A 27,091-nucleotide genomic window follows, 5' to 3' on the forward strand; every position below is an offset into this window, starting at 1 on the left:
AACATTGTGAATTGAATATGCGTTAAAGAAAAAAAAAAGCATTAAAATATTATTCATTTAAGATCTCTTACCGTGGTTTCTTCACAAGTAGTTTTTCTATAAAGTCTTTAGCCAATGGATTGATGTGACCAAACAGATCATCTGGGAAGTCAAGTTTCACCTGTGTAATGTTACAGAATGTTTCTTGTTGATTATCTCCAGCAAAAGGTGAGCAGGTGGTCAGCATTACATAGGTCAGTACTCCCAAGCTCCTATACACACAGAGAAAAAGACATATTTTAGACAATATAAACAATGAAGAAATAGAGAAAACAGAAGTTTATAATAATAATTGTTTTAGTAGAAAGAAAAAAGTAACTATTAAAAGAAAAAAACAGTAGTTTTATTTTTTTAAAAAAGCTCATTCCAGAAATATGTACAAGTAGATTATCTTTGATGGAAACAGACTTGGCACAAATTTCAAGAAATTTTCTAAAAAAAAAAAATGCATGTTGCACCCACCCCAAAAAGGTATTGCTTAATTCATTTTAAAATATTTAAAAACTTAATATATTGAGGGCTTTACTGCGCATGCACACAAAATGTATCCAAGGCACATTTAGATTGGAGAATTGACAGCTTTTTTTTCCCTTTGCACTTGGCATCTGGACATTGTGTTATAAAATCAAAACATTCTTGACTTTTTAAATCGCTTCATAAGTAAGAGCTACATTTCTATTTTATATTTTATAGTTATGAAACTGAATGAATGAAAAGGAACTCAACTCTTCCCACTAAAAATGCTTAAACTTAAATAAACAAACATTGTGAGAAAGCTTTTGAATTTCTGCAGAGTTCTAAATAAGGACTTACAAGGGAGAGAATTTCAGCAATAAAACGGTATATTTAAAGGCTTACTTATGCTTGTGCTAGCATACATTGCAGATGCAAGTTGTTAAAACGCTAGAAATTACAAAGTTTTTGTGCCATATCCATCTAGTAAAGATGCATTGGTAAAAATATGGTAATGGTATCGATATGGCAGACATAAGGAGGGTGTTTAATAAGGCAGCTTTACTCTCTATCTAGTCCACATAGTCATCATAGTGCATAAACTTAGCCATCCAATCAAAGGTCTAGACCTAGATATTTGATTAGAATGTCACTAGATCTAGAAGATGAAGAGTATTGAAATTCAATAATTATTGTTAGTCTAGATCTAGAGCCATTTATTTAAACTAATTCATATCACTGTAGATCTAGATTACATTCAAGATTCAAACTTTTAGCAAGTTTTTTTATAAACAGATTGATATCAAATGTGATATTGGATGTGTGCATATACAAATGAAATTCTTATTTTGTATCCTCCTGTAAATGGAAAATAATAAAATCAGATTTCTTTCATGAAAAAAGAAATTTAAACATTAAGAATTTGTATTATAATGTATTGGAATAAAATTTCAATTTTTTTTTATTTTTGCAGGAAAAAAAAGTATAATCTTCATAAAATGCCTATCACTGTAGATTAAAGACATTCAAAAAGACAAAAGGGTGCATCAAAAACAAATCATAGATTTTTAGTAAAGTCACTTTATAAGAAAATGAAACTAAAAGATCTCTATTCCTAAGCAATGAATGCACTATTCAGATAGGTTCAAGTCCTTTCCTACAAGCTTGCACAAAAACCAACACTCTTTTTGTTGCCAATCTGTCAGAGAATGATAGGAAAAACTCATTCTTCAAACACTTGTATTTATTGAGACTCTTTATTCTGTTTTTGTAAGACTTTTCAATCTATTAATTTGATTTACTTTTAGCAGCAATATATGTTTTTAAAAATACCACTGAATCTAACCAAGCTAGCCTAAAAGAGTATACAATTCATATTGTATCAAAGATGAAGGCCATTAAAACTCACACTCATGAAAACTAAAGTTTGCTATAATCCTAGTGTATCCAATCCAACATATTTTTTACAGGAGCTAGGTGACTTTTTCCTCTGTATTATTCAGTTTTTTCATTTTTCAAAAAAAAAAAGTAAATAAAACTTTTTAAAAAAAGTATTAAATATTTTAAAAAAAAATGAAAAAAAAAAATCACTTTTAACATGATGGGAATTTTATAACATGGAAGAAGAGTAGATCATATGGAAATGTTTCTTTGTTCAATGTGCCAATTTGTAGTTAATATCTGCATTGCAAATTAATAGAGCTTTTAGATTTTGATGTCTAGTTTAGGACGAGCTGTTGTTGTTTTTTCTACACAAGTCACTACAAAATTACCATTGCATACTTTATTACTATTTAAACATCCAATGATTTACAGTATTTACAATACTGTAAGCATTGACATTTCAACAAGCAAAATACAAAATAACTCTTTTTTTTAAACAAAGATTATATTAAGTGTATCAATTAGTTTGGATCAGTTATGTGATTAGATTTGTAATAGATCTAGACTAACAATAATAAATTTGTGCGATTAGAAATATTTTTACCAATAGTTTTTGTTTAGCGCAATTTCATGCTTTTAGCTTTTTCAATACACTATGTCACTTGTCTGACCAGATGGAAAAGGGTGGGAAAGAAAGAAAGGGGTATCTGTATTGAAATGTATTTATCAAAAATAAAAATGTAAAAAAAGTGAACGACCTGAATTCGAACTTGTGCGCTAATTTTTTTTCCTCCGTTTAACTTTGAAACTTGAAATGAACTCTTTTCTATTCTTCTATCAAAAGATAATGAACTAATGAGCTAAGTCACATCATGTAGTTGCTGAGTTCTGATTGTATTGTACCACCCCATCTGCTACTGCACTCTGGAGGATCTCTTCAACCTTTAATGTCTCCCTTCCCCCCCCCCCCCATAGCATCATCGCATAGCCAGAAAATCAAGAAATTAAAAGAAATGTGTAACAAAAGTATTTGCATACTGAGTCAATTTCTAGCTTTTTTGCATATTCAAAAGATTCTTATAAATTAGACATTTTAATATGTACCCATGTACATGTATGTATGTTATGTGCACATTAAAAGGGTCAACCCAGGTACGGTGTTCTGCCTCAACGTGGCACTCAGGTGGAAACAGTAACTTGAGGGGGTAACTAGGTTAAATGAATGGCAAAACAAAACTCCTGTGGGAGTGTCCAAGGGTACGCAAGAGTGAACCCATTGCACGGACGGAGTTGAAATAGAGCTCTCACAACCCTGTCAATAATCCATATGCCGTTCCTCAAGGGACCATTACATTAATAGCGAGTTCCCCCATGGTTAGCTTGGTATAACATAGGAAGATGGCGAAGGCTCCCGGTAAACTCGGTCCTTTGGCCATGTCTAGCCCATGCGTCCAGAGGCCAGTTATGTCGGAAATAGCAATGCTTTATATAGGCATTGATTTGGACAGAATGGCTGTTCAGAAAGGTTTTTTTTTTCAAACTTAAGAGCTCGCAGCTCTTAGACGATCTAACGGTTCAAAAGGGTCAAATTTTCTAAGTGCATTTAACCCTCATTCTGTTGATTAAAACTGGCCTACTACATGAGGTCTGATTTAACATGAAGATAATCTTACAATGACTAGGCCAAATAAAGACATTATGTGCCACTCAAACTTTAGTATCGGCCCTTCCTCCCAACTTATTTTATTTTTGTTACTTTCACCTGCCATTTTTTTTTTTTACTGATAGTGAGCTATAGACATCAGGAGAATGTGTTTGTGCATCTAAGAATGCAGGAAAATGCTTGGATTTCAGCACTCCCTAAGATGTCAAAGAGGAGAGTTACCAAGATCATTTATTAAGTCGAATGATGAGAAACTCTGCTCTAAATTCAATACAGACCCCTTTTGGTTGTTCTTTAAATATTTATATATATATATAAATATATATAAAGTGAATCTAAAGCATTCAGGATTTAAAATCTTAGCCTTCACCATCATTGGAACTGAAGACCATTGGTTTGATAGGTATGTTAGCCACAATATAAAAAACAGCAACACACACACAAAAGATTTAGAATGAGATATTTTGTGAACTACACAAATTACTAACCACATATCTGTTTGTATATTAAGTGACTCATAATCCAAGACTTCAGGAGCTATTGGAGAGTAGAGAGGAAAAATTATAATTAAAAGATAAAATTTATAGCACAATAACTAAAAAAATAATACTGGAAGCAAAATATTGAAAATATTTGATCATCAACATTAAAATAAATAAGTATAAATATAAAATAAATATGTATTTTTCTCTACTTACCAACATAATCTGGTGTCCCTATAATATCACGAATATCTTCTCCAGTATTGGTCAAGCAGGCAAAGCCAAGGTCACATATCTTAACCTCTCCTCCAGGAAATGGTTTCGTTAGTAAAATATTTTGAGGCTTTGAGAGAAATAACCATTTTATAAATGTCTTTTTTTTTCAAATCCAAATGTACAAATTTAATTAAAAAATTTTAATACTGATATTAAATTTTAGATTAAGGCAATAGACAAGATGACACTATTGGCAGTAATAAACATATATATGGCTCCTTTTGCCTCAGATGAATCAATGCTTTTGGTTTCTCATTGACTCTGTGCAAAATCTTATTTATCTAGTTATTATACTAGTGATGCCTTAACTACGGCATGCAGACCATAGCTAGGCCATGACATGATTCTGAGCCCTTGAAACTCCTGCCCAAAATGCACTATGAAGCTACAGATGCTCAGTGGTGATGCAGTTTGTGACATCAGAAATGTATGACCCTGTGGCCGATAAGGGTTGAGCATTACTGGATTATTCTCTTAATTTCAGATGAATGATAACTTAAATGTTAACAAATATTTAGTTATAACAAGTTCAATGTATTTTATATTTGGATATTATCAAAGGTTCTAATTTTGTTGTTCTACTCTCTTCCTAGCCCTGACCCTGAAATATTGCCTTTCAAAAACAATTAGTGTGTCATTTGACCAAAAAATAACATTCTTGAAATATACTTTCTGAGTATGATTTAATTTTTTTTTTATAATAACTGATTTATCTGACTTTATTATATCAGCACTTGGGTTAGGTTGTTCATGTGTAACTTAATAAAAATGTATGTTTAGTTAATGCATTGGAAAGTTATTAATAACTTCTTTGTGTCAAGATGACCTAGAAAATAATTTTCTTTTTAAAATTTTAAAAATGTGCAAATGAATAAATTTTCTGGTTCATTTCTTGAGATAGCAAAAGAAAACCATTGGCAATAATACATAATACTTGTGTCAGCCTGCTTAAGGCAATGATTCTACTGATAAAATGTAATAAGAACTGGAGACATTTGAATTCATCACTCAACCATGAACCTGCCATGCAAGCAGAAGTAGGAACTAAGCACCCTTGTGTGACAGATTATGAATAAAGATAGGAACAAGTTTTTCTTGACCCTAACCCGTGAAGAATACTATTGCTATTACAGTGACAGCACTCTATATGTTGGTTGCAGCTGACACAGGTAAGGGAATGAGGCCACAGATTACAAAAGAGAGAAATGACTCATAAGGTCTTCAACAGAGAATTACACTTCCCTACCATATTATATACATTTATAGAATGATACACTTTAAGAGGTTACAGGGAAGGAAAAATGTATTCAGTTAACAAGAAAATGATTAATATTTTAATTTAATTAAACAAGGATATAAAAATATTTATCTTTAATGGCAAAATGTTATCTCTGTATTAGTCAAAATATAATTTCTTGTCAATTTCTGACAGCGCCAAAATCCTAGTTATTTCAGATATGCACATTTCTAGTATAATTTACATACTACTTTACATTTTAAAATTCATAGTTTCTACATTTAAAGCTAGAGTAAAACAAACTGTGTTTTTATGCGTCATAGAAAAAAAATGCAAATACCTTCAGGTCAAGATGAACAATGTTTTTGTCATGTAAATAAGCTAATCCTTCCAGAATTTGTACAAGCAGTCTTCTCACATCATCTTCTTTAAAAGATTGATTGATAACACACTCATTAAACAGCTCACCCCCTGAACAACTGATGAGTTAAAATGTACATGTGATGATGTTAGATATTATTTAACATGACTGAATTGGTATTCTTATTCTGTATTGCTTTTTTTTTCTTTTTATAAGGGTTAAAAACACAAATTAAAGAAACTAATGCAGCAGCATAGTTGTCTAAATAACTGTATTTTCTCAAATTCCTGCCACGCTCTTTTCTTTTTTAATGACCAAAATTTAGATGCAGCTTACATTTAGGCCGCAGCTGCACCAAAAATGAGTACATTGATTGAGCCACCACAGTTACTTGACACAGTATTTTGGACAATGCAGATCAGGTGTCCCGTAATACAAAAGAAAGGCAAATATTTTTTATAAATGTTTACACAATCTTTAATAGATTGAAAGTATTCCTTTGTAGTAGTTACACGCCATCATCTTCACCATTAGAAGCAGATTCCAAGTCAATGCTTCTTTTTTTGTTGCATTCCTTTTTGGACAGCAACATTCTTTGTTACTTCAAATTTGTGGTGAAGGACATTCTCTTTACTCTTTCAGTTCACTGTCCTTTGTCCATGATGCCTATAACTGGGTCATCATGTGGCTGTTGGTTAACTTAAGTAATCCAATTCCCATGGGGTGGGGAAGATGAACCATACACATTCATGACACAAATTTTCTTTCAATCTTTAAACACAAAAATTTGAGTTCTGCTTAGATTACAATATGGTTAATTGTTCTAAAAGTGGAGATGCTTAATGCCACAGAGTACTTTATGCTAATACTAGACTATATATTCTGTAATAAAAAAAAAAAGAATAGATTGAGAAAATAGCAAATTTATATCAATTGTGTTTTTACCATTTTACTTGAAAAACACCAATAGAAAAATCTTGCCACTCCAGGTTATGAGATTTAAAAGTAAGCTGGCACTAATACATCAAACACTGAGATAAAACTTTAATCTATAAAAGCATAATCTAAAACAGGGGTCTCAAACTCATATCAGCATGTGAGCCACAGTGGAAAATAACAATCAGTCAGCGGGCCACACCACGAAAAGAGAATGTTTTTTCATTAAATTTTACAAACACTACTGTCACTGCAGTTAAATGCTAAAATAAAGTTTTTATATAATTATTAATTACATTTATTGTAGTTTATACATGCACAGCAGTTTAGTTTACTAAAATAAGTTGACCGTTGCCTCTGTCACTAATAAAAAAAGCAGAAACTGTAGTCCCCCCCCCCCCCCCCCCCAAAAAAAAAAAAAAAACAACTATAATTACTAGGCCTACTGCAGATGGCTCGTCGCTGCGTTTGGCAGAGACCAGACTATCGACGTTAGGCCTGAAGTTGCGTGTAGTGGCAAGCCGCAAGGTTGCTCTCAGAGGCTCATCAGTCAGTCTTGATCGTAATGGTGTTTTGTTGATCTTCATTCTGGAGACTACTGTTCGCAAACGTACGTACTCCCATAACATCGCTAGAATTCTAGCAGCTGCGCATTGGAACGCCAACATCAGCGTATTTTTGCTTCAGAACAGTGTCACACTGCAGGTCCAATAGTTCTATCTGGACTTTCTCTGGAACGTTTTTCACGTCAACGGAGTGGTAACAAGGAAAAACTGTGGTTCGAGAGCAGTACATTGCTGAAAGCGGTGTTCAAAATCTTCAAGTAGTATGAAGAGGATGTCTACGTAGTCTTTCAGGCGCTGTAGTTCAACTGTAATGCTCTGTAGAAAAAACAAATGAGCCAGGTTTCCATCTGCCAGCTGAGTGGCCCACAAAGTCAGCTTGCATCTGAATGAAACCAACATCACGGTAATCAGCTGCTTTGTGCCCTGTAGTTGTGAATTGATTGCATTGAGATGTTGCGTGATGTCATTAAGAAAAGAAAGATCCGACAAAAACATTAGGTCACTGAGCTGAGGTATGTCTCTGTCTTTCATTGCCATGAGCAATGCTATTTTTCGTCTCAGTTAAAAAAATCTCTGCAGCACTTTTCCACGATTAAACCATCTGACTTCCGTATGATACAGCAACTCTCCGTATTCCGTTTCTAAATCAGCTACAAATGACAAACTGTCTGTGTTTGAGACCCCTTGCACGTATGAAGTTCACCGTCTTCACGACAACATCCATCACGTTCTTCATTTATAGACTTTTGCCACAGAGTGCTTCTTGGTGCAGAATGCAGTGTATGGCTGCAAAAGGTCCCGCCAAGCTGAGCTGATTCCGTTTCTCTACCATTAATCCAACAACACCAACCTTCTCTGAACACATTGCTGGTACACAGTCCGTAGCCACTGAAACAAGTTTTTCTCAAGGTAGCCCACACCTGTCAATACAAGCTTCCAGTTCTTGAAACACATCGCGTCCAGTCGGCGTTCCTTTCATTGCTAGTAAGTCCAATAGCTCTTCAACAATGTTTAAGTTTTCGTCGACCTCACGAATGAATACGGCACAGTATGCGTTGTCTGTTACACCAGTAGACTCGTCCAGTGCAATGGAATATGATACAAAGTCTTTTGGAGTGGCAATCAGTTGTTGTTGAACATTTGTCACTGACTCTGTGATCCTGCTTGCAACTGTGTTCGCAGACAAACTTATGCCTTCGAAGAGTTTCTTTTTTCTTGGGGCAGATAATTTCACACGCCTGTAGCATACACTCTATTACAAACTGGCCTTCAGTGAATGGTCGTTATGCCTTTGCTATCATCTCGTTAACAACATAGCTTGCTTTCACAGAATCTTGACACATGTACCCCATCCCTCCCCATCTCCCTCTCTTTCTCCTGTTTCGCTAGCCGCGTGGCCTGATTAGCCTGATTAGCCACGCGGCCAAATGGTCGGAGCAGAGATATAATGGTGGCCAGATTCTAGCCGCTAGCGGTGACACCTCATTTACTGATTTGTGCAGTTGTAAATCATTTCACGGCTTATATGTGGTCATTGTAAATTTTATCTAATTTTTTTAAAATTCGCGGAGGTAGTCGCGGGCCACACAAAATAGTTTCGCGGGCCACATGGGCCACGTGTTTGAGACCCCTGATCTAAAATATACTCAGAAAGATAAGAAAAATTGTAAAAATTCCATATTCTAAGTCTAACTCAAGAATTTATTTAAAAATGTGCACTTTGTGCACGTCATAGGTTGCCACAAGTAGTCCAAAACTCCAATGACCAAGCAGTTCAAATCTCTTTTGGTCACATGAATGACTAAATAGACATAGAACTGATCCTGACCAGCCTGACCAGATATACATGCATTGTTAACTACAGTTAGGTATTAAGATAACCTTGATTAAACTTAAGCCTTTAGAACTCGATTCTTGTAAATTTAGCTGTTTATTTAAATATCCTAAACTACTTGCTAAATGTTAATAGGAGCCACATGAATAGAACAGATTAGTCAATAATGTTATTCTTTATTGAAAAGTTAAATCAATTGTTAACTAAGGTTGTTTGTGTAGACAGCACATTTAAAGGGTGTCGCTAAGTATCACAGATACTATACATTTAATTACTTTATGTTCAATAGTTTAAGTTTACATTTATTTCAAGAAATGAGGTAGTCACAAAAAGTAAAACACTCACTACTCAGTGACAAGTATCAATTCACTCTGTGTTTCAAAAACTTCTCTCAGGGAGACAAGTCGAGGGTGGGCCATGGCTAGCTCCAGCATAACCACCTCTCTCAGGATCTCTTCTCTGCAGCTTTTCCCTTTACGTCTCTTGCGAATAAACTTGGCTGCCACCACCTCCCCAGTTTCTAAATTGATACATCTTTTTACAACAGCAAATTTTCCTCTGAAATCAACAAAATACATTCAATTTAATTTTATAAAAAAAAGAAGACACAATTTTTTATTGAGATAATTGAAAGCAAAATTAAAAGTAAATGGCTATAAAGGAAATTTCAAATTCTTGTCTTGTGATGAGAGTGCAATTGAAACAAGGTCCCTTGAAAAACAAAAGGCCACCTTATAACCCTTATAACTATTGTGTGATTGACTGTTGCAAAGTCAAGAAAACAAGGAGAGAAAACAGAATTTTTAAAAAAATGAAATAAAATAAGGCTATCATTAAAATTGCAAGGTTGAATTGAAAATGAGTAATTTAGAATGAAAAGACTTAAGGGAGATATTTCTCATTAACAGTTTGAAGCCAAAGCTCCTGATGATTACCACATGCAATGCACTGAGCCTTACATTTAAGGCTGTGTTCAGACTAAATGATGGCTTTTCAGACAGACTATGAGTTACAGACACAGTGAGTGTGCTAAAGGTTAAGATCAAATGTCATGCCATGATGATAATGACAAATAAAGGTAACCTAGAGATACAGCACACATGAAATGGAGATCTGCAACAGATACTTTCAACAGCAAACCACATCAATATGACTAACTATTTCAGGTGAGGGAATAGGCTTTTTTTCTTTGAAGTCAACAGTTAATTTAAAAAAAATGGCATGATTTCAGTGGCAAAGGGAAGAGGGACCAGATCTTACCTCTTTTTACCTTCAAGTTTTGATACATGAAGTGATGAAAAAAAAAAGGGTTAGCCAAATGATAAGAGATTTTAAAACATTTCTGGAATTGTTAGGGCTACTGTGGATGTTGATTATCTCTTGTCATAAGCTGTTTTGCTTTTAATTATTCATGCTTCCTATATCTTAAAAAACATTCATGTACATACAAACAAACTCACTGTAATTTTTTTTTAGTTAATACATACACATTTCATTGCTAGAATTAACTTTGACAGACAGACAGACAGACAGACATACAAACAGATAGATAGATAGATAGATAGATAGATAGATAGATAGATAGATAGATAGATAGATAGATAGATAGATAGATAGATAGATAGATAGATAGATAGATAGATAGATAGATAGATAGATAGATAGATAGATAGATAGATAGATAGATAGATAGATAGATAGATAGATAGATAGATAGATAGATAGATAGATAGATAGATAGATAGATAGATAGATAGATAGATAGATAGATAGATAGATAGATAGATAGATAGATAGATAGATAGATAGATAGATAGATAGATAGATAGATAGATAGATAGATAGATAGATAGATAGATAGATAGATAGATAGATAGATAGATAGATAGATAGATAGATAGATAGATAGATAGATAGATAGATAGATAGATAGATAGATAGTCATATGTATGTATAAATTGAGTCATCCACTATATCTGTTGAGTCCTTAGATAACTATCAACTTTGCATGCTTTCTTTGTCCCTCTTGGCTGGGCTGCAAAGTATTGAAACACGTCACACACAACACTGTTTGTTCAAGACGTAGATCTAGAACCGTTACAAACTTGAGGGAGGAGGCGAGAGGCGTCAAACCTAAACATGTGTCGGTACGGCGCAACACCAAAACAACGAGCTACTTTGTAACGTCGCCGCCAGTCTACTGGGAGGGGGAGGAAAATGATGGTATTATGTTAAGCCGTGCGAGACTGGGATGATTGAGCCCCCGGGGGCAGATCTCATCGTGTGTCTGATGAACTCGACAGTTACATAATGTTGTCATTAAAGTATACACACACCCAAGTCCATTGTGGGGAAATGAGCAGGAAAACTTGATCTTTAGAGTAAGTATATTGATGTATGAAAGAAAAAGTAGAACTACACCCAGTAATGAACAAATTATGGAACAGCCCAGCGCTACAGATGGGATGTGTAAAACTTAAAATAGGTTTTCAACATGTAAGAAGGCGTAGAAAACCATGATGGGTGGATCCCTCCCCGCGACAATTAAAGCATTGAGAATAGAAAAACAACTCCATTTCTCGGGAAATGTGTTCCCTCGAGGCTAGAAACCCCAAACCAAAAAATTACACCTAAACTTAAAATAGTATAAGAAAAAAATTGAATAACAAATAAAAAAAAAAAAAGTTTTTTTCCCAAGAGTATCTATTTCATGTCAATATGTAGTTGGAAAGGAAAAAGCCGATAATCTGAAAACGTGATTTAATAACATCTTGATCTTCTAGACCAGCGGTTCTCAACCTTTTTTAGTAACGCGACCCCTTTTTGCAATTGGTCACTACGCGGCGACCCCTAACCGTATTTTTTTTTGTTTGGGGTGAGGGGTCATATATAGCATCGAAATCATAATGTAAATAACTGATATGAATTGCTAAAGCTGTATGTTTAATCCAGAAACATTAAGATTCCTGATAACACTAAATTGCAAATAAATGAGGTTATAACTTTATGACTTGGTAACTTTTTAAATTGCGTATTCACTATATTCATGATTTTATAATTATGTGAAAATTTGGAAAACATGGTAATAAAATCCAGCAACTGAGTCCTACATTGCTACAAAAGTGTTGCGATAATTTGTGAAAAATGCCACAGCGTTGTTTCGATGGTTGAGCTTTGTTTCTGTTTGACCAGATCAGGAATTATAGGGCAGTCTTGGCAAGATCACAACAAATGTCATCTTCTGCATCAAATATACTTCTGTATTTAACAATTTTAAAAATACTTTTTCGCAAAGATATGGTGTTGGAAATATAACTCGTTGCTGGAATTCACATAATCGTTAAAGAGCGCTTCAACCGTCGATTTTGTTTTCTTATTAAAAACTTTAAAAAATCGTTTTCCAACTTGACCTCAGCTAACTTGAGTGTTAAACAGCAGAAACATTTTTGGATTCATCAAATTCATAAAAACGCTTTGAAAACAATTGAATGTTTATTTAAAACACTCGAATTTACAAAATTCAAAGGGCTAACTTTTTTGTGTGGAAATTACTAACATTCGTCGATGAGTTAAATATGTTCCGATGACTTTTGGGTGACTCATTCTGTACCAAAAGTTGAACACCCTAACGAACGACCAAGCATACTTTGACCAGCATCTTTGCAGACACTACACATTTATTGGACGAGATTTCATTTTTTTTTCCAGAAAAAGTTACGTCTGTATTATATAAGATAAGAATTAGCATTTTTGTCAGATACATCAAGTGCTGTAGTAGACGTTTCAACAGGTTTACAAAGAAAGAACTCGTTTCAGTTTGTACGGCCTTATTGACTCTGAAAAGAGAACTTCATTACAAATGAGGCGTTGAGTTTTTTCAATGCCTGCTTTAAGTATTGAAGTCAAACAATAGAATAAGCAATCCCCAATATATTTTCTTTTCTTAACGTCCTTTTGTTCGAGGTTTATTTTCATGGTTTGCTTCATAATGAAAATATTTCCTTACACAACATGATGGCGTATTGCTAATTATAAACTAATGTGGTTCTCGTAAATTTTCACCCTATAAATAATTGAAAACAAATTATTACCCAATGTTTATGCTGCGACATTATACTGATTTAGATTACGTTTTTTCTTAACATCTATCCTTAAATTACAATTATAGTATATATATGGTAAATCGCCAATCGATCCCCAAGGGGGTCGCGACCCACATGTTGAGAACCCCTATCAGACACGTTAAGCCAAACTAATATGCAATCTGTGTTACTATTGGACACAAGAAAAGTACATCCTTCCCCCTATAATAATAATAAGATTTCGGTCACCTTATAAGTGGATCAACGTCACAGGAAATGTCCGACCCTCCATCTTTAGCATTCCCCTCCCACACATATGTGTTACCACTGAGGCTGGGGACAGTACTGAAGACATCAATCCATGGCTATCAGGTTCAAACGTTTTTACAGAAACGACGGAGAAAAACTGGGTCGAGTCCCATGGCTAATAAGTAAGCAATTATTGTGTAGATATTCTGTGATGTACTAAATCAGTGCGTGACTGTGCCTGCACATGTGTGAATGTAATAACAATGCATATGGATATCCTTATCAGATACCCCCACTTGTCGAAACCTAAATCTGATCAACTATGCTACTGACATGTCGGACTGTTTCGGAGACTGTTATCCAACTGACCTCGACTTAGAAGTAGAGTTCAAACTGCATTTCATCTAATAATGGCACTTTGTTCCAGAATTTACATTGAATTTTCATTCAAACTGAACAACTTATCTATCATAGATGGATGGATGGATAGATGGATGGATGGACAGACAGACAGACAGATAGATAGATAGATAGATAGATAGATAGATAGATAGATAGATAGATAGATAGATAGATAGATAGATAGATAGATAGATAGATAGATAGATAGATAGATAATGTCCTTAGCTTTGTCCTAGGTCTATATGTAATTCTAGAGAAATGTGTATACTAATCACCTTTTTTTTTTAATCCTTTCCAACAATGTTAAATTAAAAACTCGGTAAAATGCAGAGGGCTAGAACGAAGCGGTTGTCTTGTCACTGTAGTACTCTAATGGCACTATCATTCGATGTTCAAATGTTTTGTCACTGTTGTCTTGCAAAACCGTATTTATGTCCCCAAGGACCCTACACGAAACATTGCATACCTCCATCTTGGAAGAGAAGTATTTGTGTCAACTTTACCTAACAAAATATTCTTTAAGTTGATCGTGTTTAAAAAAAAAATGAAAGAAGGCTGGGGTGTACAAATAGAGGGATTTAGTGGACTCTTTTATTTCAATCGAACAACAAAACAATCAAAGATTATTAGTACAAATATTTGCTCATTCTGTTCACATTGACGTTGTTCAATAAACAGCCATCCCTTCAACTTGGTGTCTAACCAAAAAACTGTCTCGAGTTCTCCAAAATAAACGAATATCACTAATGAGTGCACCTCCAAAGTGAGGTAAACGAATGTCACAAATGTACCACCTATTCAGTTGTAAAGAGATGTAATAAGAAAGAGGTCGTCATAATAGCCATTCCGTAGATATATGAAATCACATTGGGCTTAATAGAGTTTAGGCCTACTAGGAGAATTACTTTTTTTTTTACTCGCAAATTAACTTTTTTTTTTTTTTACAGCGAAGGCTGGAGAAAACGTCCATAATGAAGTTTACAAGCCGTGCATATAGAGTAGAAGAAAAAAAGACAAGTGCATGGACCCTAAATAAAAAGTGGGTCGAATCTGTGCCTAGTCTTAAAGACCACCAGTAATTTAATGTAACTGACAAAGGGGAAAAAAAACTTCCTGAATGAGCTCAAATTACGTCAGACACAAAAAAAAAAAAAAGACCAAAGAATGAATCAGCCAGTATAGTGCATTCGTGATTTCGGTTAGTCATGGAACAATAAAGCCGTCTACCCAGAAGCTGATTGTAGTCAATACTAAAAAAAGAAAAGTCCAATTGATGTCATATGATTATATATGTAGGTCAACATTACAGTGAGACAAGCTAGCCATTTGAGATAAACAAAACAACCAGTAGCAGACGTCAATGTACATGGAATCAAGGCTTACCAAAGTAAGCAGATATCCTGAAGATGTGAACTTTCCTTTGGAGTTCGGGACAAATCAAAAGTCATCTAGATCTAGCCATGATTAGAAGTTAGTTGCAACTAGACAAACATAACAAAACAAAGTGCGCACTGAGTAATTTTCAATTCTGGGAACTACTAGACTTTTAAAGTATGCAGCTTTGTTTCTTTGTTTTGTGTGTGAGTGGGTCTAGTTTAGTACTGACTAGAGTTGAGTTTCCTTCAACTCTTGCAACTGACGTAACCTTGCTGTTCGCTCACAAATCTCTCTCTTTCAAGCACTGCCTCCCCCCCCCCCCCCCCCCCCCGTTTCACTGCGGTAGACTGACAGTTTCTGGTGCACGTTAGTCATGGTGGTGTAGGCAGGACAGAAACATGGAGAGACTGTAGAGACTTCCATGTAAACCTAGACGCGTGGAACAGTGTGTTTGTCTTATGAGGTGTGTGTGTGCAGGCCTGAATGTGAGTGTTTACCGTTTACCTGATGGGTTTATCTACTACAAATTCATTCGTTTTCTGGTGTTAGACAAAGTATAATAAATAATAACGCTATTATCTTCCAAATTATAAAAACACAATTATCTTCCATGCATATTTTTGTAAATAATCAGTAAATTTTTCTTTTTAAATCTATGAATATTTCATCAAGTCTATGGCCAAATCCTACTACAAAAGTGGGGTGGGGAGCAAAGAATAAAGGAGTGTTGTCTAGTACTCTAGTACTGGACTAGTTATTAATGTGGATAATTAGTACAACTGCATTTAGTCAGAACTTCATGTCCTCTATTTCTTTTTACTGCAGCTTTAGCTTGATGCAATCAAATGAATCTTTTGAAAAGAAAATCGTGTACCTTTATTGTTATTTTTGTAATACTTTCATCCAATTAACTGGAGTTGTCATGTTTTTTTTTTAACAAATAATGCAATTCTAAAAAATAAAAACTAACATCAAGTGGCATAGAATAATACTATCTGTGGCATTTTACGTCTCGAGAGACGATCTTTTCCCTTTGCAACTTATGTGGCTAAAGAGGCCAATCCTTGATACACAGCTGCGGTTACAGATTGGGCATAATACTACCTTGACATTTCAAATGCACATTCTTCTTTTAAATAGATGAATGAAAATGGCAGGAAATAATGACAAGACAGGACCCATAGAGTTAGAGCTTTTGCTAGTCCACACCCACTGGTTATTTCCGGTATTTAGTGGGACATTGAATCTGCCTTATCGGTATCGAGAGTCTGCTTATAAATAGAGAAAATGAGGAAGTAGTGATTACTAAAACTAGGAAACATAAACTGGTGATACTCAAACATATCTCTAATACTCTTTTTTTTGTTTTTCATATCCTCTTATCATTCACCCATGCATTCATAATTTTGCTAATTATATTGAGTAACTTTTATTCTTTTTTCTGACAATAAGGTCAATCTATTGGCCTAAATGAAATTCTTTAATTCTTATTACAAAGCTTGAATCAACTCACTCTGTTTGTCTGTCTGGTAAAATGTTTGCAGATATTATTACTCCCACACGTATTTTCAAGCTGAAAATTTTGCACAACTACTTTTTATCTGACAATATGTGAATAGAATTAATAAATTAACCAATTAGTTAATTAACTATTAATGTAGGTCGCAGCCGGGGCTGCGTAACCACAGGAAATACTGCATTCCTCATTAATCTTTGTACTTGAAGACAAGCCTTATTACTATTATTAACTATTGGTAATTAATCATTTTGTTTGGTAACTCAAACAAAGGAAAGAAATCATACTTAACTGATGTGGTGGTATAAGTTGAATAAGCCCCCTTTAAAGGTTGCCAATTTAAAGTTTTAAGCTAACAATAGATAACTATAAAACTTTCTATTTTCATAAGCGATTTGCTAGCAGAGTGGTTAGTGTATGGGCTTAAGGAGGCCTAGTCATCAAGTTACTGATCCAAACTACTTGATACAACTAAGCTTAAATAGTATATGCTTTATTTTGTTTTTTAAAAAGTATTTTTATGTTTTTCTTGATTACAAATATTCTGTGGAGCAAAAATGAACATTGGCAATCAAGCTACTCACCTACTCACAACACTCACTATATTTATAGCCTACTGTTCAAGCCAAAGGAGTGCTGTGTTGTCAATGCCTCACAAGACACACAATAAATGTGGTGTGGGACAACAGACAAGTCCTACATTACTTAGGTGAATTTGTTTTTGTACTACTTGGAATAGATGGCACTTAGTTGGATCATGACCAAAATGAATGCACCTAACTGCACAAAGAAATGTGTTATTTGTACTAGTCTTGTGATTGTGCTAATCAAAGAAACTCTTTTAGTGATATACTGGTGACTTTTACAGTACAATAATCAGAACATAAATCATCTCAATTTTACAAATAGTTATCAGTGTAGTGTTGTTACTATGGTGCAGAAATGTAAATTAAACTTCAATCAGCCCGACCCCCTTTTTTCCTCCAATGTTTATTACCTCTTGAACCAACCTGGGCTGCACTACATATTCATTTCTCAACTCAACATATTTTTTGTGTTATTGAGAGAATTAGTTTATTATGATGTGTATGAAAACATGGGTTCCTATGTGTGAATACAAAAATGTTTAAATCTACTAGTATTAAAAGTTGAATTTTTTTTTAAATCAGTCTAATGACATATAACTTTTAAGTAAGTTTTGATAATAAATCAATTTACCTTCTGAAGAAAAATGTTTTATAGATAGAGAGATTAAAAAAAAAAACAACAAGGTTACCTGCCAATGTCTTCCTGAACAGAGTACTTGCTACTAAAAGGGTCAGTACAAATGGGACTGCTTGGTACATATTTTCCAGGACTTAGACCATTCATGGTAAAAAAGTTCTAAGTATTCCAAGCTTTTTTTGTCATTGCTTAAACATTTCTTGAGCTTGGTAATCCTAGAAGAACAAAAAGTGAATTTTTGTGTAACTGTTAAATTTTTTATTTTTTTTTATCACCATGGTGTACTCCTGTTACCATCAATACTATATTCATAAGAAGAAACATAAATGTCATCTCTGACTGTAGAGTCAACATCAGACATTTTTTTCATTTATTTCACTAACTTGTACTCAATATTCTCTTGAGCGGAAAAAAGCCCCAAATGCATCCATTGTTTTCATATGGTCAATAATAAATATATAACATAACTTCTTATTTTGGTTTGTTATAATTACTGCAGAGCTTAAGTCAGCCAACAAAATTCTAATCTTATTTAGCAAATTTTTTTTTTCATGAACAAAGAAATATTATAAAATGTTTTCAGATTTAGATGAATTACTATGATTTCTTTAGTTAAGAGTATATACAAGTAATGTTTTTGTGTATGTATGTATAAAAATGATGAAATAATTACATCAGAAGACCTACATAAAGGCAGATAAGACTGATTAGAATCAGTCTAGAAATTTTCTTAAGTACCCTTGTGAAACCAAGATGATTTCCAAGATATTAATGGCTTCAGTAAGTTTTGCATATAATTTGTCAAAAGGATTTTTTATTTTATTAAAAGAAAAAGAATGGCATAAAAAAAGCAGAGACAACATTTCAATGTCGTACTAGTTGCTATGCAAAATGCTGCAAAGTGGATCTATCGTCTATTGAAAAACATTGTCTTCAAGACAAGCAAAGGATGAACCATATGAACCATTGAACTCAGGTTAAGATTGAAAATAACAGACAAAGTTATTTGGCACGTTTCAGCCAAATTGCTAGTTACAGAAGTTATGTCTCAGTCAACTAAAATCAACTTGAGAATGAGGAGAAATGAGAAAATATCCAATGCAACAGACCTTCCCTTTCACACTAAAATAATTTAATCTAAGCACTAACACCTTGTTTTGTTGTTTTTTTTAAAGAATTATCACATCATTATACTTTTTTGAAGAGTTGTAATTGTTCATTTGGACTGTACATACTACATAAATAAAAAGAAGAAGAAAAAAATTAAAATGAAAACAAGATAGGATAAGACAAAATTTTTAAAAATTGAGAATAAAAATAAAAAAACGTCTCGTATGATCATTTCTAGTGTGTAAGTGAATGTGACAAGTGTTTAACTATACCAAGAACATGGTTAGGAAGAAGTAGTTTTTTTTTATCATCTCTAAGTGGGAGAATATGCAAAGAGTCAGTGAGTGAATCAGTCTTCATCATCATCATTTTTAGTGAGAGGCTCAAATGTTCTCTTGCAAAAAGCCTGGACTGAAACCCTGTATTGTGCATAATGCTTGTATATCACCAAACAGATCAAGAACTTGTGGCTTTCAAGACAGAAATCAGCAAATTCAGAGCAGTCAAAAAGAATATGAAACACAGTTTCCTCTTCCTCCCTGCAGCAAGAGCAACATGAGGCAAAGTTTGGCCTGAACAGCCACAATGGAGATCCATGTCTGAGATTGACTACTTTTAGAAATATTTAAATTTGTTTAGAGATAAGGTCAATAGGACCCACATGGTTCCAGAATAGAGTTCAAAAACAAAACAGAGCTAGTCACTTTTGGTATTATTACTATCATTGCTGTGTGTGTGTATGAAAGAGGGGAAGGCAAACTGAAAATTTTTACATCCATGCACAATCTTCCAGCAGGACAGTGGGGCAAGGCTTCATGCAGGGTTCAACAACAAAGCAGTCATATAAGTAAAAGCCTACAGAAGATGATATCCAAATTTTCACATAGGTCTTAAAATTTATTTAAACAGATTATGTTTACAAATAACTGTGATGTAAGTAGAAAAAAAGCGGTGACATATGATATCATATATATAAAATTTTATTCCCTTGTGACGCCATTTCATAAAAAAAAAACTCAATTCAAGGCCTTTGGGCAAATTTAATTTTAATATTTAATTTTTAAACAATTATAGCGATCAAGTTCTAGCTTACCTGTTGTTTCCGATTAGATAGGAATAGGAATGTTTTTCTCATAGATTATACTATGACACAGATCTACTTATGTTATAATAATTATTAAATATAGATGATAATGATCTAGTATTGGGGGTATACTTTTTATAATATGTAAAGTTATAAACCTTGAGATTATTTTGAGAAGTATAATATGATCTATATATCTATATATCTAGATCTATAATGTAGAGTAGTTTATATATGCTATATTCGAACAACTATATATGCCAAAATTTCAAAGTTTGACTTTGACAGCACATTATTTGACAATGGTTTGACTAAGAAAAGAAAATGAAGTATCAAAATCTTCTTTAGTTTAAGGAGAATAAGGATGATAAATTATATTTGTACCCCTAACCTATTTTTGCTTTTATAATCATATTTAAGGTCAAAGAGGCCATGTGTTTTCATTTAATTCAAACCAATTTGACACACATTATAAATTTGATTCTAGACACCATAATTTATCTCAAACAGCCTCTATATTATTGCATCAATAAACTCAGATTTTAATTCTATATTAATATTAAAATTAACTAAATTTTAAGATCCTCAGGCATAGCCCCTCACATGAAATCATTAAGATGTTTTCAAATTATGCATAAATAAGAACACAAAAAATAAAAATATAAACTCATTCTACCAAAATTAGGTCACTGTGATAGTGACTTCTACGCGAACTTTTAGACTTATTTTATGTTTGCATGATCAGATAGATGTGTGTTGAATGTTTGTGTTTTTTGTTTATTAATTTAATAAATTTCTAATACAGATGATCTTTAACTTGTAGTATAGTACAGGCTAGGATGGCCATTCTTGCTAAATAGCTGAATCCTCTTTATTCTCTTCTATAATATAAGTGTAGATCTATCTAAAAGTTAGTAAAAGGTCTAGATCTAGGCATTTAACTTCATTCAATGTATCAAGCTCACTCCAAACATTTGTCCATTTATTGTCTATAAAAAAAACAACAACAAACAAACAAATATAATATAAGATCATTAACATTGATGTCCAAAACTGTCTGTTTGAAATAAATTTTGGTAAGAAAATCGTAATTTGAAACAAACACCCTATGATTAACTTTTTTTTTGTATTGAATCAAACAATATATTATATGAAACTAGCTCGCTGTAGAAATTAATAAATAATGATTATAATGACATTAAATGTGCCTGTCCATTTTCCAATGATTCTGACCCTGTCCATATTTCCTTCCATTCTAGTTAGATTTTAGATCTAGGCAATCTAGCTGTCTTTTTATGTAAGAAAAAAGAATTTCAAATGTGTAACTGTAAGTCAGATTGTTGTTTTTTCCTATGCCTATGCGACCTATGTTATCAGGATAACTTTACCTCTACCTAGTTAGGGTTAAGACTATATTTTTTGGCCAAGTCGCTAAGTCAGCCTAAGTCTATGCTATTGAGCCCGGCAATATTTATTCTGTTTTTGGAGCTGCAATGTTTTATTTGATTCATAAGCCATAAAAATATTATATCAAAATAAAGATTTAAATTTAATGACCACAAAAACAGCGAGTGTTTGAATTCATGTAATGTCCGGATTAAATAAACTACTCTAACTGGCTAACTCTATCAATATAGATCTATAGAGTCAATAGAGATAGAGATCTAAATAATATAAAAATTTAGGAATTTTTCAATTTACTAAACTAAATTTACTAGACTAGAGTCTATAGATCTATATTTAATTAAATTTAATATAATTACCCTTCTTTGATGAATTTATCTAGAACTCCAGTTGAATTCTTATTCTCAATAGACCTAGATCCTCAATAAAAGAAGTACACCTAAATATCATCTAGACCTACACCAGTGACTAAATCTAGATCTAGAATGTTTTGTTTTTGTTCTTAGTCAAATTATTAAAAATCAGCCATCCATGGACCTTTAGAAGTTTTCTTTCTAGTAGGGTTGAAAATTCTTCTTCCGGTACAGCTTACACACTCATTTTTTTTTTTTTTTCTTGTCCGAAAACGAGGCGTTTTTATTTATTTTTATGCTGTTATAGAAGAAAGGAAAGAGTGTAACGTGATTGGGAAAGGCCTTAGTTAAAAGAAGAATAATACCGTCCAAGCCATTGCAATAATTTTTCTTTCATTTTGAGTCAACTAAAAAGCCTATATTACCTTTTTTTTAGCGGCCCCCGAAAGGGGAAAAGACGCTATTAGTTTTGTGCGAAATGTCTGTCCGTCCGTCCCGTTTAGATCTCGTAAACTAGAAAAGATATTGAAAATCCGACATCACAATATTTTAGACCATTCAAAGTTCTGATGCAACGGCTACTTTTTTTTTTTTCTTAAAGCGAAAAATCTAATTTTTAAAATCAGTTATGCAAGCAGTTTTTTAAAGAGAAAAAGCTAATTAGTATGCATTATAAGTTAGACCTAATTTAAGTTAAATAGTAATCTTATAAACTCCATTTTTCTGAACATTTTTTTTATTGCGGAAATTTTTTTTTTTATATTTTTTTTTGAGGATTCGAATAAGAGATTGAGCCTTTTCAAAACAATTAGATCAAATATAAGACATCAGTTAGGCCAGGGGAGGCGCGGTGGCTGAGTGGTAAAGCTCTTGGCTTCCAAATCGGGGGTCCCGGGTTCGAATCCTGGTGAAGACTGGGATTTTCAACTTTGGAATCTTTGGGCGCCTCTGAGTCCACTCAGCTCTAATGGGTACCTGACATTAGTTGGGGAAAAGTAAAGGCGGTTGGTCGTTGTGCTGGCTACATGACACACTCGCTAACCGTAGGCCACAAAAACAGATGAACTTAACATCATCTGCCCTATAGACCACAAGGTCTAAAAGGGGAACTAGTTAGGCCAGGTTCACATCTAATTTTACATTCACTTACACCTATGCTTTGATCTGAGGGACCGTTGGGGCACTACACAAGATCTGTTAACCTTCTTTCTCCATTCTTATCTCTCATTTTATTTGGATGTTCTTTCTGAAAATATTGAAGCCTGCCTGGGTGGACTTCTTAGGGGGCCGATTTTGAGTTTGTGTTTCCACACAAACTGTCTTTTGTAACCTTGTTTTAAAATAAAATCCCAATTACAAAATATGCCAACAATCTTTTGTTTTAATACATGTAGCCTACTTGATGTAGGATACTTAGCAATGACTTAGCAAAATAATAATGAAGTTTACGATAAATGTTTTTTGTTTTCTTTTACATGCTTTGGATGAAATGAAGATTGTTAAATCATGGTTACATCCTACTGCCAAAGGCAAGGGATGGCGGCGTGCAAGGTTTGAACCGAGGACCACCGAAAGGAAAGGCAATAAGAGTGTATACCACGCAGAGGCATAGTGAGGGGGAGAAGGAGCAGGGGCACGTTGCCCCGGGCGCAACCCTCAGGTGGGCGCCATACACAGCCTATAGTTCTATGTGATGTTTATGAAAAATGAGGGGGGCTTCAATAAAGTACCTTGCCCCTAGCGCACGTTTTGCTCACTACGCCTCTGATCGCAACCAGGCAACCAACCTATATAGGCCTATAGAGGCCCCTATGCCCATGTCAGTAAAATAATAGTATCATAACGTGTTACGCCATTTGTGAATAAAAATTAAGATTCTGCTTATGCTCAACCTACTGCTTAATTTTCCGACTATGCAGCAGTGTTTCTCAAGCATTTACCTGTCCCCTTTGGTGGAAAAAACAACAGTTTACTCCCCCCCCCCCTTTCTCCTTTTTTTTTTAGCCAGCTTAGACAAAGAGATCTGTTTAAATGTAGTAAAAAAGAAAAGAAACTTATTAGAATACATTAGACATAGAGATCTGTTTTTAATGTAGTGAAAAAGAAAAGAAACGTATTAGAATACAATACACAATTTAAACTATGTTTGGAATGCAAATTTATTTAGTGGAGCTAGTCCATCTCATCTCTGTCTGTGGCCCCTTCTGGGGCATAGGCCACCAACCAGCTTCCTCCAGGCGTCTCGGTTCTGGGCTAGCCAGGAAAACCAGTGACTTGGCAGAATTTAAGTCATTGGTTAATATGCATGACTAAATGCATGACGCGTAGGACGTAATCATCTTTTTTGACGTAACGTCTGTATTATATAAGATAAGATAAGAAGATAGTCTCTCCAACTATCACCGTCTTGTCCATCTGCTTCCAAATCGCGGCGCCATGTATTCCTGGGCCGTCCTCTCTTCTTCATTCCTTGGGGGTTTCAGGTTAGGAGCTAGTCTGTTTAGTCTTATTGTTTCGTAGATAATTTTAAAGTGTTTTGTATACTAGAAAAGGTTTTTTTCAGGAGATATTAATGGAAAGATAAAAGACAGCAAGATCCCATCTAGCCAGCAAGGATTGGGGGGTGGGGGGGGGCACTAGCGGATCTAGAACTTTGGAGTGGGGGGGGCGATTTTTTTCCAAACCCTAACCCTAACGCCAAGTAAACCCTAACCCTATGCATAAACGTGCGTACAGCACACACACACACACGCACGCACACACACACACACACACATACATACATACATATATACATATATATATATATATATATATATATATATATATATATATATATATTTATATTTATATATATGTATATATTTATGAGAATTAAAAAAGCAGGATTTCTCAACCTTCGGCGAAAAACAAAACAACTGGGGCAGCGCTATAAGGTTCTCTTATGGGGTTCGGGGCGAAGCCCGACGACAAAAAGCTTTTTCTTGCATTCTTCATTGCAGAAACGCATTCTCCTGACATCTACAGCTCACTATACACCAATGGAGTTCGGGGCGAAGCCCGGACGCCAAAAGCGTTTTCTTGCATTCTTCATTACAGAAATGCATTCTCCTGACATCTACAGCTCATTATACACCAATGGAGTTCGGGGCGAAGCCCCGACGCCAAAAGCGTTTTCTTGCATTCTTCACTGTAGAAACGCATTCTCCTGACAAGTACAGCTCATTATACATCAATGGAATTCGGGGCGAAGCCCCGACGACAAAAGCGTTTTCTTACTTTTTTCACTGCTGAAACACATTCTCCTGACAAGTACAGGTTATTATTCATCAGTGGAGTTCGGGGCGAAACCCGAACCCAAAAGCGTTTTCTTGCATTTTTCATTGCAGAAACGCATTTTCCTGACATCTATAGCTCTTTATTTATCAATGGAGTTCGGGGCGAAGCCCCGACGCCAAAAGCGTTTTCTTGCATTCTTTACTGCAAAAATGCATTTCCCTGACAAGTACAGCTAATTATTTACCATGGAGTTCGGGGCGAAGCCCCGACGCCAAAAGCGTTTTCTTGCATTCTTCACTGCAGAAATGCATTCTCCTGACATTTACAGCTCATTATACACCAATGGAGTTCGGGGCGAAGCCCCGACGCCAAAAGCGTTTTCTTGCATTCTTCACTGCAGAAATGCATTTCCCTGACAAGTACAGCTAATTATTTACCATGGAGTTCGGGGCGAAGCCCGAACCCAAAAGCTTTTTCTTGCATTCTTCATTGCAGAAACGCATTTTCCTGACATCTATAGCTCATTATTCATCAATGGAGTTCGGGGCGAAGCCCCGACGACAAAAGCGTTTTCTTGCATTCTTCAATGCAGAAACGCATTCTCCTGACCTAAAGCTCATTATTCATACTATTAAAAAAGGACCTTTTGAATAATGTTGTACTTGAAAAATATTCTAATATGAATTTATAGGCCCTAAATACATTGCAAATAAAACCGATTTGTTCCTTGAAAAGATAAGATACCCCAGATATTTAGATTTTGGCTTTGAGGATCGCCCCCCTGAAAAAAAAATTATTCGATAAATAGTATAAATTGTGAGTTAGAGTCCCAAATTTATTCAACTAAAAAAATATCAGATTGAGTAAAAGTTTGGGAAAAGGCGACTATTACAATATTATTTGAGTTTAGAGCTCATCTCAATCATGACTCTTATACTGAAAAATTTCGTTTGAATTCTAACTTTTCCAAGTCTTTCTTAAAATAATTATGATAAATTCATGTGAAATTACATAAACTCTGTCTGGAAATGGGAGGGGCGGTAGAGTGAAAACGATTAATCCTCGCTCCTTTAATAATTTCTGCTAAAGATTGCATTTAGCATTAAAGAATAGGGGTGGGGCGACTCGATATAAGAATTTAATTTATAGTATATATAAATTATATTAGTGGCAGATTTTTTTAAATTTTGTAATTTCTTAACTATAATACAAAAACAAAAAGTATTGATTTGTCCAATGGGGGAAATGCGATTGCATGTATCGCCCCTCCCACCTGGTACAACCCTTTTTCATTTAAATTTACTAATGATACAATTTGAGATTAGAGTGTGGTACGACATAATATACAATGGGTCACATATCAATACGTAGTTTATATTATATATGTATATTTAACTAATTTTGTTCACAAACAATGATTCTCCACAAAAATAGGACCGCCCCCCCCAGCACTCAGAGAGCTAGAGTGGGGAGGGCAGTACATGCAATCGCCATCCCCCCAACCCCACCGAATCGGCCAAAATACCAGAAAGGGAGCGACATAATATAAAATTTATATATTAATTCAACTAATTTTGTTCACAAACTATGATTGCTCCATAAAAACGGACCGCCCCCCCCCACTCAAAGGGTTTAGGTGGGAAGGGCAGTAGAGGTATTCGCCCCCCCCCAGCAATCGGAAACAGGGAACGACATAATATAAAGATCGGTTAAAATATCAATAACAAGTTTTAGCCATATGGATATTTAATTGATTCTGTTAGCAAGCTGTGATTTCTACA

The 27,091-nt window shown here is 34.4% G+C and overlaps 2 protein-coding genes across 3 annotated transcripts in view; one reads left to right on the forward strand and one right to left on the reverse strand.

The window, feature by feature from the left end:
• LOC106070389 (uncharacterized) overlaps positions 1-22,261 on the reverse strand; it is a 30,297-nt gene extending 8,036 nt beyond the window's left edge. The window contains exons 1-7 of one of the 2 annotated variants that reach the window (XM_056030883.1): positions 22,038-22,261; positions 18,133-18,295; positions 9,576-9,788; positions 5,874-6,012; positions 4,237-4,363; positions 4,027-4,075; positions 72-251 (exon numbers count right to left, since the gene is read on the reverse strand). In XM_056030883.1, coding sequence (XP_055886858.1) covers positions 72-251; positions 4,027-4,075; positions 4,237-4,363; positions 5,874-6,012; positions 9,576-9,788; positions 18,133-18,227 — 803 coding nt within the window. In that variant the 5' untranslated portion in view covers positions 18,228-18,295; positions 22,038-22,261. Of the gene's footprint in view, positions 1-71; positions 252-4,026; positions 4,076-4,236; positions 4,364-5,873; positions 6,013-9,575; positions 9,789-18,132; positions 18,540-22,037 lie in introns of those variants that run through there. The other variant, XM_056030890.1, reaches the window with a different exon arrangement.
• LOC106070381 (calcium/calmodulin-dependent protein kinase type IV-like) overlaps positions 3,838-27,091 on the forward strand; it is a 101,045-nt gene continuing 77,791 nt past the window's right edge. The window contains exon 1 of the mRNA XM_056031042.1: positions 3,838-3,856. The gene's annotated coding sequence lies outside the window, so the exon portion shown is untranslated. The remainder of the gene's footprint in view (positions 3,857-27,091) is intronic.

The sequence above is a fragment of the Biomphalaria glabrata genome, chromosome 1 (assembly GCF_947242115.1).
Source record: "Biomphalaria glabrata chromosome 1, xgBioGlab47.1, whole genome shotgun sequence".
NCBI lineage: Eukaryota > Metazoa > Mollusca > Gastropoda > Planorbidae > Biomphalaria > Biomphalaria glabrata.